The 21,507-nt window shown below is 44.3% G+C and overlaps 1 protein-coding gene across 3 annotated transcripts in view; it reads left to right on the top strand.

Annotated features, from left to right (window-relative positions):
- Nucleotides 1-21,507, top strand: part of si:dkey-172j4.3 (diacylglycerol kinase eta) — a 71,199-nt gene that overhangs the window by 30,975 nt on the left and 18,717 nt on the right. For 2 of the 3 annotated variants that reach the window (XM_041964753.1, XM_041964752.1), the window contains exons 4-13: nucleotides 12,681-12,791; nucleotides 12,971-13,051; nucleotides 13,837-13,941; nucleotides 14,934-15,066; nucleotides 15,756-15,862; nucleotides 16,226-16,351; nucleotides 18,533-18,635; nucleotides 19,173-19,332; nucleotides 19,596-19,704; nucleotides 21,197-21,336. In XM_041964753.1, the coding sequence (XP_041820687.1) occupies nucleotides 12,681-12,791; nucleotides 12,971-13,051; nucleotides 13,837-13,941; nucleotides 14,934-15,066; nucleotides 15,756-15,862; nucleotides 16,226-16,351; nucleotides 18,533-18,635; nucleotides 19,173-19,332; nucleotides 19,596-19,704; nucleotides 21,197-21,336 (1,175 nt within the window). Of the gene's footprint in view, nucleotides 1-5,953; nucleotides 6,397-12,680; nucleotides 12,792-12,970; nucleotides 13,052-13,836; nucleotides 13,942-14,933; nucleotides 15,067-15,755; nucleotides 15,863-16,225; nucleotides 16,352-18,532; nucleotides 18,636-19,172; nucleotides 19,333-19,595; nucleotides 19,705-21,196; nucleotides 21,337-21,507 lie in introns of those variants that run through there. The other variant, XM_041964754.1, reaches the window with a different exon arrangement.

Here is a 21,507-nt window from a genome sequence, read left to right as displayed (position 1 = left end):
ACACTGTGTGTGTGTGTGTGTGTGTGTGTGTGTGTGTGTGTGTGTGTGTGTGTGTGTGTGTGTGTGTGTGTGTGTGTGTGTGTGTGTGTGTGTGTGTGTGTGTGTGGGCGCGCGCACGCTAAGCTGTGTTACAAATTCCAAGGGGAGGAGACGTTACCACTTGACAGCACAGGGACATAAAAACACAAGATATTGCGGTACACACACGCACCTCTTCACACAATCGCAAGTACATCATATCTGCATGTACATTCGGTCCTCAGAGATATTGTTACACACACACACACACACACACACACACACACACACACACTGACGTGCACACACAGGCATCCACCACAGCTGATGTGTTCGAGAGCTGGGAGACGAGATTAAACGTCGGTGTGATCATCAGGGATAATCACCAGCCACAGCACACAAACACGACACACCCATATTTCATCTTCGCTTATCTCCGCCCATCTCCGCTCTCCCCTTTCTCTGCCCCACCTGCGCTACATCCCCTCCGCTTGTTTCCCCTTTCCTCCTCTTTTCCTCTCATCTCCCTTCCCTTCAGCTCTCCTCTTCTTTCCCTTCTTTTCATCTCTTCTCTTCTCTACGCTCTTTTCCACTTCCTCCTTCCTGACCTCTCTTCTCTATCCCTTTCCTTTTATTCCTCTGTCTCGTTCCTTTCCTTTCCTTTCCTTTCCTTTCCTTTAATGCCTCTCCTCTTCATTTCTCTCTTTTCCTCTTCCCTCACCTTTCCTCTCCTCTTGTCTCCTCACATCTCCTCCCCTTCCCTTTATCTTTACTTTTATGCTTCTTTCCTTTCCTTTCCTTTCCTTTCCTTTCCTTTCCTTTCCTTTCCTTTCCTTTCCTTTAATGCCTCTCCTCTTCATTTCTCTCTTTTCCTCTTCCCTCACCTTTCCTCTCCTCTTGTCTCCTCACATCTCCTCCCCTTCCCTTCATCGTTACTTTTATGCTTCTTTCCTTTCCTTTCCTTTCCTTTCCTTTCCTTTCCTTTCCTTTCCTTTCCTTTCCTTTCCTTTCCTTCTCTTCTTCTCTCTTCCTTTCATCTCTCCTCTCTTCTCCCCTCATTTCCTCGTCTCTGTCCTCTCCTCTCCTCTCCTTTTTTCTCATCTCCTGTCCTCCCCATCCTTTCCTCTCCTTCCATCTGCCCTCCCCTCTCCCTTGCCTCCTCCTAAAATCTCTCCCTCTCCTCTCCTCCTCCCCTCATCCTGCTCCACCCTTTTCTTTTTCATCAACTCACCCTCTCTCCTCCGTTTCAAATTTAAATGATTGCTCACTAACAGTGCAAAAAAAAACCCCAAAACATGATTATGATCACAAATCAGGGACGCCATGATAATCACATCGGCACATTAAGGGAACCTTCCACCTCTCTTTCACCATCCATCTCTTCCTGGCTGAGAGACTTATCTGTTTGACTGTGTGTGTGTGTGTGTGTGTGTGTGTGTGTGTGTGTGTGTGTGTGTGTCACAGAGAGAGAGAGAGGATTATGCCGCATCAGAGCCAGATTTGGTCCGTATGCTCCAAGGCAATCACCGCCCCCACCCCCCACCAGCAGCAGCAGATTACGTGTCCTTCACTGCACAAACCTCACAGGCAGAAGCCAAAAACTGGATGATATTTCAGAAACACATTAGCATAAAAACATGAAATGTGGCTAAACTTGAAGAAATGTGTGTGTTCACGTGTCCGAGAGAGGAAAGTGTGTGTGTGTGTGTGTGTGTGTGTGTGTGTGTGTGTGCGTGCGTGTGCGTGTGTGTGTGTGTGTTGTGTCTGGCTGTCTCTACCCATCTGTCCATCTAAAGCTCGACAGAGTGTCAATAGATGCTCTGCGGCTGTTTTTTTTTTTTTTTTTGCGCATATCACTGGTGTGTGTGTGTCTATTAATAAACGCGCAGAGGTACATGAGACAGGATGTGGTCGCCATGGTGCAAGGTCCTCCCACGCCTTGTTCTGACTCGGTGTGTGTGTGTGTGTGTGGTCAGACAGCGTGTTTGTGCACGGCAGATGATGCAAGCCGTTTCTATTTCAAATGAGCCGTCTTGCTCTGTTTCTTGCCGTTTCTTGCGCAGTTTGACAGCATTTCTTGTGAAATAAAAGTTGTCAAGGACAGAGGGGTGACACACACACACACAACCACACACACTCACAGGAAGCCTGCTTTGCTTTCTGTTCGATTGACGGAGGAGAAAAATGTCCAGGTGAAAAGAGTGATAGATTCTACTTTTTATCATTTGTGTATGTGTGTCTCCTTACATTTCCAAGCTTGAAGGTTGATTCCAAAGTCGGGCTGTTACCATGGCAACCCCGCATGCCTTTGCATTACCAAGTTTAAATGTCAGGAAGCGAAAAAGAGAAAATATGTGTAATTACCAACGCCAGACCTGGGGTCAGCTGCTATTTGCAAACGATACTCCGTGTTTGTTTTGGCCACCTTCGAGCGCCAGACGGGCAGGGTTTGCAGCATCGGGACCATCCAGGTGGCATCTGCTTGTGTCTCCATCGTGAAATAGCACGTCAAACAGGCTCACAGATGTGTTTCTGTGCTGCAGTCATAGCTCTGGGTGTCCTGTGTGTTAAACTCCACCTGTGTGGCGTTGCAAAGTGTTTAAAACTAATGCAAAAAAGAATTTCTGGACTATAAAACCCCACAGAAACATGAGTTTTAAACGTAGAGTTGGATTTGTACGTCCACAGGGGGAACCCAGTGTGTGTTTCTATTTATAACACACAGGCGGGAGGCAATGAAGAGTTAAAAGCATGAAAAATGTGATGGATACAAGTGACTGCACCACTCTCTCTTCCTCTCGTTTTCATTCCCTTTCTGTCCTCATTCACGTTTCTGTCTAATTCCTCTTTCTTCCGTCTCATTCCCAAGCCCTCATTTCATTTCTGCCTTCGCTCCCTGTGCGCCTCATCACCTTGGCTCCTCTCCGTTTTCCCACCCCCCCACCCCCCATCTCTTTCTCAGTGTGCCATCTGCTGGAAGGAGCGAATAACTGCAGCAGTTTTAAAATCACAGCTGGTGACATTGAGCGAGATTCATTTGGCATTCCGGCGACGTCCGTCCGGGGACAGCGAGGCCTCGTGATTACAGAAACATGGCCGTATTTGAAAGGTCAGGGGGTTTAGTGTCTGCAACAGCCAGCGCGCGTCTGTTTTAATTAGTTCTGGCTAAGACACACCTGAAAGTGTCAGAGTCTCTGTGTCGTTTCCAGTAGCTCATGAATAACCAGCTGCTGTCCATTGTTGAGGAAAAGCTCCCGCCTTCTACAATCTTTGCATTTAGCATCTCATAAACCAGATTTGAAAACATTCAGGACAATTAAAGGCAAGGATTCAAATAAGACTGGACGAATACATTCACTCTGCACCATATTCTTCTCGTGTCGAAAGCGCTCATGTACAAAAATATGATCAAAGTCATTGTGATAATTAGAGTAAATGAGCCCAATTTGCGGCGTCTTCAGCGTCCGGCCATGTGATGCTGCACAATGAGCGCAGCTGTCTGACAGTTGCTGTTATGAAAGGATGTTGGTGTCTCTGTCATTTCCAATCACTCATGAATACACAACTTGAAGTAGATCTATATGCAGTCTCAAACTGCAGTATGTCATAAACTCAGGTAGGTCTGTCCTAAAAATCATTTGAGAGACTTTTATTTTGAAAGACAGCAGTGTAAGAAGAGTCAAAACTAACAGTAAAATGACTTTTAAGGAGCTAAATTTTTATATATTTTGTATTTTTTATGTGTTTTAAAGTCGTCCGTTTTTGGTTTGGATCACTAAAATTCGTTTTTCAACATGTAATAAGGGGGACTTTTTATGTTTATTTTTTTTATATGTAATTGAGACACTTTTGGTACTTCTGTCCTGCCGTTTCTGTCCTTATCAGAGTAGGTCTGAAACAAGCTAAAATCATCCAATATTCAAGGATGTTTCTTGTCTTTCTGGTGTTTATTTATGGAGTGTCAGTGTGTAACGGTACAAACTTGACTTTCATTTGGTTGGTTGCTTCTGTTTCTGTTGTTATATTTGCCCTTTTGCACATCCTGTTTTTGCTTTGTCCGTCAAAGCAGTCTGCAAACTCAGTTTTTCAAGGTGCCATATAAATAAAGTTATTTTTAGTATTATTTTATTACTATAAATAAAGAACTTGCAAAACTGAAATGTTTCCTGTTAACTCAGCCTCAAGCGTCCAGCCGACATGAGACACAAAAAATACACAATGCATAGAAGAAAATATACAAGAAAGTCATAGAAAAATCACAGAGAATAAACAATATGTGGACCAAAATACAATAACAAGAGTTAGGAGCAGATCAAGTCTCAGGAGGAGGAGGTCAGTGGGTTTAAAATCAGCTCTTGGGGCCAAAGACAGCAGTCTGAAGGTTGGACTCAGTGGTGCATCGTCAGAGTTCGGAAAAGGTTTTTGAAGACTGATGCACAAAATGTGTGGAATTGGAAATATGAGCAGTATGCGCCGCTCTGAACTGTGTAAGTGTGCTGCATGCAGATAACGAGCAGGAGGCCCAAATGGAAGATTAAAATGTGGAGGACGTTTCCACCTGTCCCTCTGCTCCTTCTTCTCATTGATTTCTGCTGTGCTTCTTATACGAAAAATAGTTTTTTCCATCAGTATTCCACTTTTTGGCTCCCTTTGCAACGGAAAAACGACGAGGAATCCCAGTGGCGCCTAATTATGGTCTCAAAAACAGCTTTACGCATGTCATCCTTTACATATCCCGCTTTGTCTGGTGCAAGCAAACCGTGTAAACTGTTATGTTAGCGCATGCTAAGAGAGACAGGTATGATCTCTAATGAGGCGGCATGGGCCCAGTCTGGTCTGCATGTTCCTGTCTGGCCTTTCTCCTACCAGGGGAAATCCTGCAGCACAAACAGACCAGACGGAGATAACGTGGCTGTAATCAGAGTCATTTCACATCAATAACTCTACGACGTGACTCATTAAAGTCACTAATGAAGCTCTTTGACCTGATTCTGGAATTGATTTAACCACAAGTGATTTGGATGAGAGAGAGATGGGGGTGGGTGGGGGTTTGGAAAGGAAAAGCGAAAAATAAAAAGACTTAAGAGAATTGAGGGGGAGAGACAGGAGGATGGAGAGAGAGACATAGGGACAGACAGAGAGAGAGAGAGTTGGTGTCGGTGAGTGAGTCTGCAGGGAACAGCATGTTTCTGCTCATTAAAGGCAGAATGATATGCCGACTGGCAGAAAACACACACACACACACACACGCTCGCTCGCTCGCTCGCTCGCTCGCTGTAATTTGCCTTGGCAGATGAGACACTGATCTGACACTGAAAGCAGTCCGATGACGGCGTGTAGGCAGCAGACGTGAACAGACACACGCACGCACACACACACACAGAGTCAGGGCAGCTCACACAGGCTGGCAGGACATGAGTTTGTGTGATCACAGTGACGTTTCCAGCTCTCTTAAGCAGAGTGACGTGCCATTAACCTCCCCGTCAATCTGATATGATGTGACTGTGTGTGTGTGTGTGTTCTTATATGTGTGTGTTTATAAACTTATTTCCTGCCCTAAATCAGCACTCAAGCAGGAGCAGACATTATCCTGTGTGTGTGTGTGTTTGTGTGTGTGTGTGCTCTCATTGCCAATCAGGTTCTTCCAGTTCTATTTATAGCCTCGGGCAAATAGGCTTGTTCTTGCAAGAACACACACACACACACACACACACACACCTTTCCTCTCAGGTGCATGTCAAGTAAGATAGGAGCTTATTTCCATGCTCCACCTTATCATCAGTGTGTGTGTGTGTGTGTGAGAGAGAGGAAGAGAAACACACATTCACACAGAAGAGGCGTGTCCTACAGCACACCTGAGGGGGCGTGGCTACCTGACAAGGGAAGTTTGAAAGACAGGAAGTAGGAGTGCATTGTTTGAGGAGCTGCTGGTGTGAGAGGAGAGTTCCTGCTGAGGTGGCGGCGATATTCAGAGAGAGTTAAAGGGAGGCTTTGTGTAGAAATAGGAAGAAAAGGTAGAAGAAATCTTTTTCAAGAAGAGGAAGAAGAAGAAAAGTGGGTAGAGAACAATCCAGTTAGCATCAGAAAAAGAGCAAAAGCTGAGAGAGGAACTTCCTGTACACCTTTATACCTGTGAGAGCCACTGTGCTACAGGAGGTAAAGACCCTTCAGTCTATTGCACTGCATTAGTATTGATCAGCTGTTGAGACAGCGAGGTCATCAATGCCGGGGTGGTGTCCGGCCAGCGGGTGCTGCATGGCGCCCCTGTTGTTCCGCTGCGAAGGTGGCGGGCAGGGGGACGGCGACCAGCTCAGCCAAGATGACCACCTGGAGAGCAGTCACATGGAGAAATCACTGGGGAGGCACCTGGTGGAAAAGGTCAGTGTGTGAGAGAGATAATGAGGTACTAAAACGTCCTAAAAACTCCTGGACTGACGCGAGGAGAGGGCGTTTTGGGAGGATGTTAGAGGGTATTTTGATCTTGATTAAAGGTCTCGTACTGCAGGTAGCTTCAGGTGGATTCAGGTTTTACTCTGATACACCTCCTGTGTGTCGTGGTGGTCTCCAATTTGCCTTTTTATTTGTCGCTGGAAAGAGGAAAAGACTCAAACAGGCAACAGTCTGTCGATATTTGTGGCCATTTCTGAATAAAGCAGGCTGTTGCTCAGCAGGTAGAGACCACGTGGTCGGTGGTTTGAGCCCCACCTGCTCCTGTCCACATGTTGAAGGGTCCTCGGCCAAACTGCTCCCACTGGTCAGACCAGCAGCGACCTGTGTGGTATCTTCGGTGTGTGTGTGAATGAGAAGTGCTTTAATTTAACATCCCCAACGTTCACCTTCACCTTTGAGGTCGTATGAGATAAGTTTGTTCTGTATTTTTGTTATTTTCAACAAAACGTCCATGAAAAGATCCAAACCGTCATTTTGTTGCTCCATCTGTTAATACTTTGTCTTGTCTCTTCTGTCAAACACACGTCTACTTCCTACTGAATCTTCACAAATAGAGTCACGAGTATGTACTTTAATCAATCGTTGCATTATAAATTCTGCTCTTTTCTACTTTTTTTGCACATTAATGGAGCCCGTCACACAGAGGAATAAGCTCTTTCAGCCTTTGAAGACATACAATAACAAAACTTGTTGTTTGGCTCAATTCATTGTACGTTTGAATCTCTTCATGAAATCCACTGAAAGGGAAACTCCAGCCTTACCTTTGAGGGGACTGAAGACATCGTTCTATCAATATCAATGCCAATTTATAGGCGAGTCAGCCTTCATGCCATGAGCATTTGCTGGTTTCTCAGTAATAAATGGATATGCGAACGCATTTCTTTTGTTAGAAATGTGCATTTTCATACCTTTGCAGCTTTTAAATGTAGGTGTTTGCTAGAATCAACTCCAGCAACTGTTCTCCAAGCAGGTCGATGTTTATTCCTGTAACCTCTCGGTTTAAAAGAGGGAGAGAAGGCAAACTGGGAAATGTCCTTGTGCTGGTCTCCGGGTCACTCAGCTCTCTAGGAATGAATAGAAATGCATTGGTTTGTTGATTGTTTACGGCGTGAAAGCTGAAGGTCAGTCAGTCGTGTGAGACTGTGTGTGAGAGAAAGGGTTGAATCAGTCAGGTGTGTGTGTGTGCACTGCAGAGCTCTACATGACTTTGTGTGCATTTTGCACATGAGTAAGCAATGTGTGTGTATCCACTTTGTAGCTCTTGTGTCTGTGTGTGTGTGTGTGTGTGTGTGTGTGTGTGTGTGTGTGTGCGCATATCAGGTCTACTGGGGCTGATTGTTTTGATGCAATTAGTCCTGCTCTAATGAACACACTGATCTGTCTGACAACATCTCTCAGCTGGAGAGGAGAGGAGAGGAAAACACCATCAAGGGTGTGGCGACAGTTTACTGAAAGCTGATGCAGCACCTGACCTTCGCATGTGCATAATATACAGTATGTTGTGTTCATACGTGCATGCGTACAGTACATGCGCGCTTTCGGCTCCGCAGAGCACAACTAGCCAATCAGAAAGAAGCCAGACATTTGACTAAGTCTCATGACTTGACTAAGAACACATTATTAGGTGCAGAAATGGCCTCGAGGAGGTGTTGTGAGAGGGAAATGCGTAATAATGTGAGTAAAGGCAGTCTAGTTTATTCCGTATATCACCAGTCCCCAAATTAACCCTGTGTACGAGTTTAAACTTTGCACCAAGATTGTTTAAACAGGTTAAAACAGTCATACTTTGATGCACGTTTTGGTACAAAGATGCAAACTTGTGTGGTTGCCCACACAAATCTACCCTCGCCCCAGAAGCGCCGCCATAACCTCGACTACGCCCGGCAGTAAGCCCACTTTGCAACACACAGAATATAAACTTTGCTTCCATAAACTCCCAGTGTTAATTCTTGCTATTTGGCGTCTTGGTGGTGCTCAGTCCACGGTGGATTTCACAGAGTATGAATTAGATCGGATCGCACATATGATTATGATTGCTTCTTTCGAGTCTTGTGGTTACTTCTCTTATATGTCAATCTTTATATACCAGTTCATGAGATGCACCAAGCTAAAACTAATGCAGTCTAATGCAGCACTTCTGCGATAAATTGACAGTTATAATGATCAGCTTTTGCTTCTGGCAAATTTTGAAGCTGCAGTTTGTGGTGCAGTTGCGCTGTTTTGCGTTAGTCTGATATTAAAAAATAAAACTGTCTGGAAAACCGTTTCCACAAAGACCTTCATGAAGGTGGGATTTATTGCACGTCTCTTGTGTTAGCTGGCACTAGTTTTAGCTAGGTGCAGCTAATAAACGAGCTGCTGAGTGTAACTGCACCGATGTGCACGTGAACGTATGTTTGTCTGCTGAAGATGTTCGAAGGTTAAGGAATCTGAGTCAGTCGAGCTTTTTCATGCATATTTTCTGTTTCACTAAATGGCTCACAGGAAAGTAAGCTAGCACAGCCAAATGTTAGCACCTGGCCAGATGCTAGCAAGTGGCCGCTTGCAGCTAGCAGGCTCTAAGTTTCACACCTAGATTGCAACATCCTGGGTTGGGTCTAACTTACATTATGTCTTTCAGCTATATCAGAGGTCACTGTGTCATTAGCCGCCTTCGTCAAACAAAGGCCCACTGATTAGCTTCTTGACTGACAGCTCCCGTTGGTGTTGCTGTGGCAACCGCTGACGAGCGTCTCATTACACCTCACCACTATCGCCGACGTGTCAGGCGGTTCAGTCAAAAGAGCCCTTTACACCTTCTTGTTTGTGCGTTTTCTTCTTCTGTCTTCCACCTCAAGCATCACCTGCTCTGTTGTTTTCTTCTCTTTTATGTCGACTCTGCAGGATCTCTGTTTCTTTCCTGCGTCGCACCTTTTGTGTTCTCTCTCTTTGCTGCCTTCACAGCTCTGTTTCTTTTCTATATCCTCTCGCTAATGATCCTCACCGTTGGGCAATCTATCACGGTTTCCACCATCAATCCTTCCCTTCTTCCTCTATTTCTGCTCCTCTCTTTCTCCATAACAATGTGAGGATATGAGATTCGTTCTCCCTTGGGGGAAGAAAAGCATATTTTTTTTTGTAAGAAAGAAACATGCGCTGCGAGAGCACAAGAAGCCGCATGTGTCATTACGGATACACAAACACACACAGAGATGCAGTCGAGAAATGAGATAGCGATGGAGCGATGAATTAGATTTATTGCCAGTTTGGAGGTGGCCATTACTGCAAAGACAGACAGGCAGAGAAGGTGAGACAGAAACACTATAAGAGAGAAAAGCAGAAATACAGAGATGTGGAGGGAGGGAGACATGTAATAGAAATAATGTATCTACTCTTTTGTTGCTGAAATTATGGACTGCTAAGACTTTATGCTAGCTGCTGTTGGATAAAAGACACTGTGGCCAAAAAAAAACTGCTGTACACGATACAGTAATGTACAATATGCTAGCAACGCATCTTACAAGCTAACAAACAAGCTAAAGTACAAGTAAATCTAAGTGCTGTACAGGCATAAGAGCGTAGCTAGCACAGACACGTTAGCAAGCAACTTTACTAGCTAGCAGCCAGCTAGCTGTATGGCTTTGTATTGTTTTTGATGGCTTATTGACACGATACATGACCTCCGGTTTGACACAATAGCACTATGCAGTACAACACGATACAAAAACCACGTTTTTAATCCCAAAAGTAAGGTATCTGTAGTTTGGGAAATATCAACACCTTTTTTGTGTCATTTAACGCTAGCCTAGCAATCCATCCGTGTTAAGTAAAGAACTTTTACCAAATTAAAGGTCTCAAGCCATGCTTTTCATGATTTACATCTGGAAAGAAGCAAATAAACAAAATAATAAATTTGACTAAGCCAAGTTACCACTTTTCAATCTTTTTCTGTTAAAAAGGTTTGATGTAGCTAGCAGCTGTGCAAGCTAATGCTTAAGATGCTAACCTGCTCATCCATTTACAAGCTGAAGTGTTTCAGAATTAGATTTTACTCACTAAATTAGCATTGTGTTTACGAGAAAATAATGTGAATGTGAACATGCTGCTTTTTGTATTGATGCTGAATCCAGTGATACATTGAATTGAGAAAAATAATTTACTCTTGTCATTTCGAGTGTCTTGTATCCACATAAAACCCAAATGAGAACCCAAAATTGTTCTCAGATCCTGTTTAGTTAGTAGTTGTCCTGCAGGTGGTGAGCCGCCTTCCGGAGCCTTGAGTTATCCTTCCAAGGCAGATTCCCGGATCATGCACGGATGTGGAGATCCTGCCAAGCTGCTGCTAAGCCAGCCGCTCTGGGTCATCTCTGTTGAGAACTCTGGTAGAAAAACAACATACCTGTGTTGTCGAAAGGGCCTTTTGTCATTGCTCGTCCTATCTTTTGGTTGCGGTGAAATTTAGCAGCCAGCTCCTGATTTGGAGATAAGAAGAACAATATCCTCTCCACTCCTGCCCGTTTTCCTTTCAGCACTTCTTTGTCGTATCGCTCTGTGGTTGCAAAACTGTGTCAGTAAAAGTCTGATCCTTGAACTCTTTAACACAAAGCGCTTTCAGTGTTTAGAATAAAGGAATTTCAGCCTATTATACAACTAAACTGCTCAGAATTTTATTATCATGAGGTGGAAATTACAAGTTATATGGTATTTGGACAGGCTCATCAAAAGTGACTTGCAACTCTCACTGTAATATTTATACATCATGTTCAAGCTATTTCAACATCTCTGATACATGTTCACATACTTCAGCACACAGTTTACCTTTGCCCGCAGGTTGTAGTGACAGTGCAGGTTGTGCAAGCTGGGTGATAATTAGATGACCTGCTTCACTGTTTACAGTGTGTACAGACATTTGTCCTTGAGGCGTTCGCTTGCAGCATGATTAGTCACTTCCTGTTCCACCTAATCATTTGCGACACGTTATAAGGTTTTACAGAAAAGCATTGAAAATGTTTGCAATATTGTCGTGTGTAAAGGAGTTCAAGTGACCACAGTCCTGTTTTAAGGAGCTATTGGATGTTCCCGCTCAAGCATTTCCAGTTAATCCAGTCGAACTCTATCGTACTGTATGCTTGAAAACCCCCGAGACAGCTGGGCTATTAAAGTATGCAGGCTGCACACATCGATGCACGCGCATGGTTATCTCTATGAGAAAGCCACCGGCTTGTCAGTGGGGGCTGATCTAATGAAAGCTGCCGCGACGACCCGTGCAGGAATGTAGCCACAGTCGCTGATAAACATGCAGGTACGGAGAGAGCCATCAGTAACGTGACCAGAGTTTTAAGATTGCACAAGCGTGCGCGTTGGTGCGAGCACGTGCCCGCTGCAGCATCCGTCACTGGGCCCGGGTATCTCTTTGTTCGAGATCTCCATGGCGACTCTCGATGTCCTATCTCAAATTGATTACCCATGGTGCATTGTGTCCTCTCGGGGCATGTACTCATAAATAGAGGGAGAGAGAGACAGAGAAGGAAACGAGTGCATGATAAACAGAAGCAGAGACGAGCATGAAGTCAACAGCAGCCGCGATCGAATCCGTTGGGAGTTTGTGCTCCTCGAATCCACACGTGTCAAATCAAATCATGCGTTCGAGCCGAGTTAGGAATTTTCATGCAGACACGGATGGCTGCACCTCCCACCTGCTGCATCACCTCATCACTGTTGCTCCTATAATCGCAGCGCAGGACGTTACCGCGGCTGCTTTTCTCTGCATTAGCTCAACACACCGCATGCTGACGCTCAGCCAAACTCCTCGTTTTCTTGTTTTCTAACAGACGAGCTGCTAATTTAGGAATCACGAGGGGAAATATTTCCATACTTTTCCACATCTGATCATAAATTTGAGTAAATCACGTGAAAAAGCACAAAAACCCTGGTATGGTCCTTTCAGTAAATGTTTCTGTGATCGTCTCCTATCTTGACAGATTCAGTCAACACCTCTCTGCTTGTCTGAGCAGCTTTCTCTGTTGTGTGTCTCACAAAGAAAAACAACCAGCCGTCTTAGTGACACTATCCAAACTAATCTCCTTCTGTTTATACGCAAACTCCAGGAAGAATAGCTGTCTCTTCAGTTATTCAGAGGAACTGGACGCGCTAACGTCTGTTTTTTCTCCCCCCCCCCCTCTCCTCCTGTCGCTCTTCCTCTTTGTCCTCTTTCTGACTCTGTTTCGCCACAGAAAAGTGTGAAGGAGGGAATCCTGTTAAAGCAGACCAGTTCCTTCCAGAGATGGAAGAGGAGGTACTTCAAACTCAGAGGGAGGACCCTGTACTATGCCAAAGACTGCAAGGTAGGTATTTTTTTAATCTGTAGGGGCTGCAAATACAGTTCAAAATCACACATATTACTTACTATATAATGGTTTACACATGATTGAGAAGTTTCAGGGACAAGACAAGGTGTGGTTATATGTGCGATTGCTGGATAAGGTGCAAGACAATTGCTGATGGTTGTCTTTCTTCCCATCAGTCTCTGATTTTTGATGAAGTGGACCTATCAGACGCCAGTGTGGCCGAGACCAGCACCAAGAACATCAACAACAGTTTCACGGTAGGAAACGAGACTGGCGCATTGTCAAATTATGACCAAAGAGTTCACACAGTGCTCATTCTGCCCATCACAAATCTCTGGTAGCGATGCGTTTTCCGTCAGCCAGCCGTTTGCCGGAGTTGAAGGGGGCAGCAGCCACGGTGATGGAGCAGGTTACAGCAACTATGAGTATGGCGTCATAATTATGTCGACAGTGTTCGTGTAATTAGTCTCATTGCCAGAAGGGGGAGACAAAAGTCTCTTATTACCATATTTGGTCATGCTGGAGGCTCCACGGAGGGGGATATTGGTCCACAGCTTTGGTCCAGACTGAAATACCTCAACAGCTATAGGATAGATCGGCATGAAATTTGGTGGAGGCATTGATGGCGGCCACAGGATGAACCCTAATGACTGTGGCGACCCTTTGATTTTTTTTCTCTAGCGCCTCTGTTGGGTTGTGGTTTGAGGTTTTGAATGAAATGTCTCAACTGAAGGATGGATTGCCATCAAATTTGAAACAAAAAAAAACGTTTTTAGCCAAATACCTGCAGAACTAATGACCAGCTCCAGCCTCGCTTGAGAACGACTGAGCCTTTCCAGGATGCTCCTTTCATACCCGATCATGATGCTATCACCTGTTACCAATCAGCTGTTTACCTGTGGAATGATCCAAACAGGTGTTTTTGGAGCGTTCCACATCTTTCCCAGTCTTTTGCTGCTCCTGTCCCAACGTGTTTGAAACATGTTGCTGCATCAAATAAGCTCAGCCTTTCACTCCATCTTTCTACTCGCTTCTTCCTCAGGTGATCACTCCGTTTCGCAAGCTAATGCTATGTGCCGAGAGCAGGAAGGAAATGGAGGACTGGATCGGCGCTCTCAAATCTGTCCAAAAGTGGGAAACCTATGAGGTTCGTTTTTCATCTCTCCCTCAGTCTCTTTCACGTACACTCTAACATTGTTATTTATTCCACAGGCTGAGTAAATCAGATATGTGCCAAATTGATGATCCTTTTATAAAAGCCACTCATGAGTGTGTAATCTGTTTTGATGAGAGCAAGCTTCACACCTCACTCCTTAATTTGTCCTCCATCTGTTCTTTTCTCAAAGTATCCACTTCTCCACTTTCTCGGTGGTAAATACTCTCCTTCCTCTCTCTCTCTCTCCTCCACCCCTCTATCCGTCATTCTCTCTTATCTGCTTTTCATTTGAGCTCTTTGCCAGCAGATTGATGCATCTCATAAAAAATCAGACTCTCTGCTTTAATAGGCTATAAAGCGAGCTGAAGGCTGCGAGCCGCTGCCGTCGCTGTGCTGAAATTCTCTCAGGTTTCTCGGCTGTCTTGCATGTGGTGCTTTCAGGGTTTTAATTTATGTCATTGTCATATTCTTTGTTTCTAGTTCATGTGATGATTCTTGTTGTGTCTTGTTTGGGAGGGTGCAGATCAAACTGTGGGTAACATCGTCTCCAAGTTAATCCTCCACTTTCTGGAAGGGAAGATAGATGAGTTTGTGCAGGAAGTTTGGTTTCGCAGCATCATCTTTTAAGGCACCAGCTAATGCTTCTATGGACCTCTTTTGCCCAGGCTAGTCAGCTATAGCGCGTCATTGTCTCTAGTCTCTAGTCTCGATCCTGGGGCCACAAAGTTGAATTCGTACTGCTGATGCAAATATCTTATCCTTGTATCTGTGCTTCCTCTGGCAGTTTAGTGCAGCATGAAATTTAAAAAGTCATCGTCCCATCCTGCAGCATCTCTCCTCCCACAGGCTTTTTGTTTCTGACGCAGCGCTCGGACGATTTTTGTTTTGTTCTTCTGTGTTTCCACCTCCGAAGCGCAGCCGGTTTTAACGCGGAGCTCTGATCCCGTTTGCCCCCCCTTCCTTCCACATTTCTCCCTCCTCAGGCCAGCCAGTTCAACATGGAGCATTTCTCCGGGATGCACAACTGGTACGCCTGCTCGCACGCCAGACCGACCTTCTGCAACGTGTGCAGAGAGGCTCTGCCGGGCGTCACCTCCCACGGCCTGTCCTGTGAAGGTACACACACACATTTAAAGACGCTCTCCTTTAAAGATTAACCCACCAGATGTTATGAGCGGGGATCTTTAAATCTGACCTTTACTTCTTGTCTTATCGTGGCGGGTGAAGTCGGTTTACAGCTGCTTATTGCAGGCGAGGCAGGTTTCATCACAGGTCTGACACACTGATGCTGTGGAGAACAGTCTTATCAGTAGCAGTAAAAAGAATCTGAGCACACACATGCTGCGTGGGAGTTTTAGGTCATTTGTCAGTTTTGCACTGAATTTCAATTTCTTGGCAAAATATTTCATTTAAAATGCAAAATACAATTCGTTTGTTCTGCTACAAAACTCTAATCCCTGTAGATCATAATGAAAGAAGTAGAATGAACAAAAATATATGTAATTAGAAAAAAGCATTGAACATGAATATATTACATTTTCCATGAATTATTGGTCCAACACTTTTTTTTATTTTTATAAAGTTAATTAGTCCAACCAGTTTGACAGATTACATAAAATCTCGTTGCATATGAGCAGATCCACTGGCGAGAGATGATGCAGTTTAAGTTACGAAGGTTGTTCCACGTAATGTTACGCTAAATGACACCGTGACAGAGGTGTGATAACCTCCCTCATGGTGCCTCATGGTGACGGCTCTTCGTTTAAGTTTGTCTAACGTGACGTTTATTGGTCTGTCCTCTGCAGTTTGTAAGTTCAAGGCTCATAAGCGCTGCGCTGTTCGCTCCACCAACAACTGCAAATGGACCACGCTGGCCTCCATAGGAAATGACATCATTGAGGATGAGGAAGGGGTGAGTGCTGTGCTTTGTCTGTTTGAGCCATGTCGTGCATGAATAGTGGACGGAGCCGATGAAGCCGATGTGGAAGTGCCTTCAGCCTGCATTCGTTCTAATGAACACAGGGGGCGACTCAACTGGCTGAAAAAATAAGTCTAATTAAATGGAAGCTTATGAGAAATTGACGCTGTCATTATAACGGACCCAGGATGTAAAAGCAGGCAGATTATGATATATTGTTTTTTGAACATCCGTAGATCTTTGCATACAAAAAATTCCTGCCTGCTTTGTTGTTGTTGTGACTTCAAGTCAAATGAGCCTGTTCTCAGGACAGCTGCTGTCTCTTGGTCTCAGTATTTTTCCATGCTTTTTCCCCAGGTGTTCATGCCCCACCAGTGGCTGGAAGGCAACCTCCCAGTCAGTGCCAAATGTGTGGTGTGTGACAAGAACTGTGGCAGCGTGCGGCGGCTGCAGGACTGGCGCTGCCTCTGGTGCAAGGCCATCGTGAGTTGGATTGATTGTCTCGCCTGTCCTGTCAAAAAACTGTCTTTTCAAATCAGTGTTTGTGGTTATTTAGGGCATCACTGCTAGCTGGGAAGTTATTTTCAGTTTAGAAAACAGAAAGTTTTTACATGAATTTGAAATCAAACATCGTCATTAATAACGCGAACGCGCTGATATCCATGGTGATAGAGCCAGTGCCAGTCCAGCTGGTGAAGCTGTCCCAATTAATTATCCGTCTGGTGGGAGGAAAAAACACGCCTGCAGCGAGCCAAAATTCTGATCTAAATTTCCCAAATATTGGCTTCCAGCAGCTGTCTAAATGCAAAGCAGCTCCATCAAAACAACCATCCAGGATAACACAGGAAGTGATTCAGGCTTTGGAACAAAAAGGCAACACTTGCCACAAAATGTTTTCCTTTACTGCAGAGTTTCTGTTATTTGTTCTGGTGCATCAGGAAGATGTCGTAGTTAGATTTTCTTTTGTTTGTTCACCAAACAGTCTGACGAGTTGATATTACGACAGGAAATCGTGACTTTCAGTACTCCCAAACTTTTTTTTATTGTTCTTGTTCCCTTGCCCGTCAAAGAACCAAGGTCTGAAAAGTTCACTTGAGTCATCAGAGTAATGGGACGGCACTTAAGGTGGCAGCACTGATCCCCGAGGGGAAGAGGAAGAGGAGGGCAGGTTGAAATGAGAAATGAAATGGGGTTGATGAATTTCTGCCAGCTCCAGGGTTAGAGTCTGACCCGATGCTCTGACGGCCTCGAGCGATGTAAAGAGAATAATCTTCCTCTGCAAGGACGCTAACGGTGCTTCGCCTGGCCTGTAGAGCCTGGGTAGAAACCTCACCGCTCTCAGCCACGTTGTTTTTAGCCAAAAAGCTCTGATAAAACCCGCTATGCAGTTCCTACAGCAGACAGTCAAAGTTAGCTGCTGAAACGTAGCGGAGGAGATGGCAGCAAAAGAGGCAGATAGTTCCCTCCGGAGGTGGTGGAGACCAAAATAGAGCTACAAAGAGAGTTAAAAGTGGACTTACGTCCGCCAGAAGCTTGAAACACAACTCCGAATGAATGATAGTGTTGCTGTGTATCTGCTGGATGTATACAGAGGCAACTGTTAATGTCAAACACGTTAACTATAACAGCTTTATTATGTAAAGTGTTGTGTTTGCTGTTCAGATGTCCCTGAGAGGCAAAAGACATTCAATAGTGCAGCTTTACTGTTGACTTTACTTCTACCATTGAAGATTCAGTACATTCAGTTTTATTGAAGTTTTGCTGAAGGCCTCATTCTCATTCATTCCCATTCAGTTCAGAGCAGCACAGAAAACAATCCATCACTAAAAGAAGCTGCATCAATCACGCTTTCTAAAGCCGCAACAGAACTCGTACATCAGGATTTAAACTCGCGCATTTTAAAAGGAGTTTGGTTTAGTGCTTCATGCAGCATGTGGGTGTTTTCTGTTGTTGTGACTTCTGCCTCATTTTTCTCTCGAAAACGGTCATGAATCTCTCACCCATTTCAAGTCCAAAGGCAAACCAAAGCATGGCGCTTCACCCTGCTGTGGGTTCATGAAATGTGTGTGGACTAAATCAGCCACAGCCTTCACTTTGGTAGTACACGGGACAGCATTTATTTCAAAATGTGTATGTTGTGGTGTTGAAAAGCAACTAAGTAAAAATGGCCAGTGTCTCATGGGGTGATATAAGTAGCAACATGATGCACACGGCTGTAAATTTAAGACGGAATGAAGGAATCAAGCTGAAAAGTCCTTAAAGGCACAAACTCAAACACAGAGTTACATCGACGTAACTCCATTTTACAGGTCCTTTTAGCAAAGGCTGAATTACTTTTAAGTGTTTAGGGCAAATTAATCCTCAGTACACACACACACGCACACACACACACACACACACACACACCCACACAGAAACACACACAAATGAATCAGAGTGGTATTTGTAAAGGTTATAGAATTGACATTTGGTGGATTTCAGAGGGATGTAATGACCTTTCTGCTTCTACTGAAATATAGAATTACTATGGAGACCACTGACTCTGCATGTGTGTTTGTGTGCGTGTGTGCGCGTGTGTGTGTGCGCGTGTGTGTGTGTGTGTGTGTGTGTGTGTGTGTGTTTGTGTGTTTGTGTGTGTGTGTATGCGTGTGTGTGCGCTTGCAGGTTCACAACAGCTGCAAAGAACAAATGGGGAAGGTGTGTCCCTTGGGCCAATGTCGAGTGTCAATCATCCCTCCCACTGCACTTAACAGCATCGACTCAGATGGTGAGACACCTCGCACGCACACGCACACACACACACACACCAACTCTTTTGTTCAGTATTACGTGTACAGTAGGTTCAAAGTTCAGGAATGTCCCCTTTCATCTCCATTGGTGTAAATCCTTTGGTTGCAGAGGGAGTGATGCTGTAACTGACCCTTGGCTTTTTCAGCTGTTGCAAAGAAATCCCTTTTAATTTTTGATGTAAAAAAAACAACAATTTGTTAAAACATTTTCAATTTAAGCATGCTTGGACAAACCTTTCTAGTAGATATCTTGGAGAAAAGAGGAGTATTTATAACATATTCTGTCTTACTTTTACGTATTTGGGATGTTTGAATTAGATGAAGAAAGGCATCAGTCAACAGAAATGTACAATTTTGACTCCAGTTCTCTTGCATCCAGGATTAATCACATTCATCTTTCCCAACATGAACTGTGTGATTATTGCCAACATTTGGACCTGAATCTGATAGCTGATAGCTAGATAGTCTTTTCATTTTCCAGAAGGTGTTTATTCATTAGCAAACCTTCCTTTCAGGCTTCTGGAAGGCCACCTCTGCGTCGTGCACCAGTCCTCTGCTGGTCCTGGTCAACTCCAAAAGCGGAGACAACCAGGGGGTGAAGTTCCTCCGCAAGTTCAAGCAGCTCCTCAACCCGGCTCAAGTCTTCGACCTGATGAATGGAGGACCAGAGCTCGGGTACTTGAGTTTTCTTCAGTTTTAAATGTGGATTTATTATCAAAACAAGTGAATTAATAATGAATAAGGAAAGTCCTACATGTACTTGATAGCAGTAGGAGTGTATAGCTCGTCATGACTGGCTTAATGCAAGTGCTGTTGCTGTTATTGCAGCCTTTTCATGGCATCTACCTCTTAACCTTCTGTGCTTTGCTTCCTCCTCTTCCTCTCCTCATCCTCCTGTCCCATCCCACTCTCTCCTCCTCCTCCTCCTCCTCCCTCAGCTTGCGCCTCTTCCAGAAGTTTGTGACGTTTCGCATCCTGGTGTGCGGAGGAGACGGCAGCGTGGGCTGGGTGCTCTCAGAGCTGGATAAACTCAACCTCCATAAACAGGTGAGGGTGGGGGAGGAGGAAGAGGAGAAGGGGACGATGATATAATATTGAAGGTGAATGTGGAGAGCGCTGATGGGCAGGAGAAAGCAGCCAGCTGCCTCTTGTGCAAATGCTGTAAATGATGAAATTAATTATCGGAACAGAAGCATTTTCTTCACTTCTGGTCTCAGTTTTTAACCTGTTGCTGTTTATTATCCTCAAATATTACATTTTGATTATTGTCAAGCAAAGAAGGAAGCGAATTCGGAAACAAAAGATAATGTCAGTGAAGGATACGAGCGGAAAAAAAAGTGATGCAATGGCTAAAATTACCAGTGATACACTGCTTACCTCAACTAATTAATTAATGCTATGCAGTTAACTTGAATTAATGAATGCCATATGGGATAACATGGTTTTTAATTTTAATTGAAGTATTTAATTTGGATGAATAAGTGCTGTGTCAAATCAGTTTGAATACTTTCAGATCATGTTGGATTAAACAGATTAAGCAGTTAATGTCAAGGGTCAGCCAGTGTACTGCTCCTCATACTCAAATCATCATCAAGATCGACACATCTGACTTTGATTTGTCTTTATGCTCCAAGATGGAACATTTTGTTGTGATAGATTCCAAATTTCACTCTGTTTTTGCACTTTTGTAATTCACCTAAACTAAACCTAAAAGCTTATTTCTTATTTCTAATGAGATGCCTGCATCACTTTGCTGCTTGTCTGCTGTTGTCATGTCCACATGGAACCCAGACTAAAGCAAATGGAACATTTCAATCCAATTTATAGCTAAGTTTTCATAATTGTGTCACTAAATCATAGTGTACTCCTGCGTGAAGTCCTGCACTGTGATTAAAGTGTAACCAGTGTGCTCATGTCTAATGTTGGGATATGCTTAATTAGGTCTAAAGATTTCACCGCTACATGTTCACCCCATTTACACCTGTTATAAAAAATGGGATCTGTATCTGGATGCTTTGCGTTAATGATCAGTTCTGTTGAATAACACTTCTTTTGGTGCTTTTATGTCACAGGACAGACATATAGTCACTTATTAGAGGCTTGTCTCTTTCAGCCTTCTCACTTGCCCACTCTTTAATTTTGAACAACCTAGATTTTATGTTGGATAAAAACAAACATCTCTATCGGTGTTATATGGATGCAAGCACATTGTACGGATTACGTTTACACCCTACCTGAGATCTAAACACAGTGAGAGTCCGACTACCTCCAGATGTGGTCAGGCAGGTCCGATCATATTCCGATCATGATGCATTTAAACCTTGCATTAAGGTGCATTTTTGCTTATCCAGATAGCATGTCTAGATGCAGATCACGTTTTAGTACCAGATATAAAGGGGGTCTGTAGAAAAGATTTGCAGTGCCTAGTCTCTTTGTGATTTAGACCGATGAGGCGGGTGTTTTTATTGAAAATGAGATTTGATCAACTTCTTTGCAGATGATATACTGGTATGCGATTGTGGTTGTTCTCTCTCTGCAGTGCCAGCTCGGCGTGCTGCCTCTGGGCACAGGAAACGACCTGGCTCGCGTCCTGGGCTGGGGAGGCCTCTGTGACGACGACGCTCAGCTGCTGCAGATCCTGGAGAAGCTGGAGAGAGCCACCACCAAGATGCTGGACCGGTAAGACCAGAGGGAGAGAGAGGGTGGTGGCAGCAGCAGCATTGTTACTGCAATGTCCAACCAAGTCGTAACATCCGTGTTTGCTTTGTTCCTTTTGAGGACTTTAGTTTCCTGCCACCTTCCTCGGACTTGCAAATCAAGTCCTGTTCAGGTGGGATGAGGCCTGAATTC

Source organism: Chelmon rostratus, chromosome 23 (genome assembly GCF_017976325.1).
Source record: "Chelmon rostratus isolate fCheRos1 chromosome 23, fCheRos1.pri, whole genome shotgun sequence".
In the NCBI taxonomy this organism is placed as follows: Eukaryota; Metazoa; Chordata; class Actinopteri; order Chaetodontiformes; family Chaetodontidae; genus Chelmon; species Chelmon rostratus.
The sequence above is the reverse complement of the archived record's forward strand: the minus strand, read 5'-3'. Positions and strand labels throughout refer to the sequence as shown.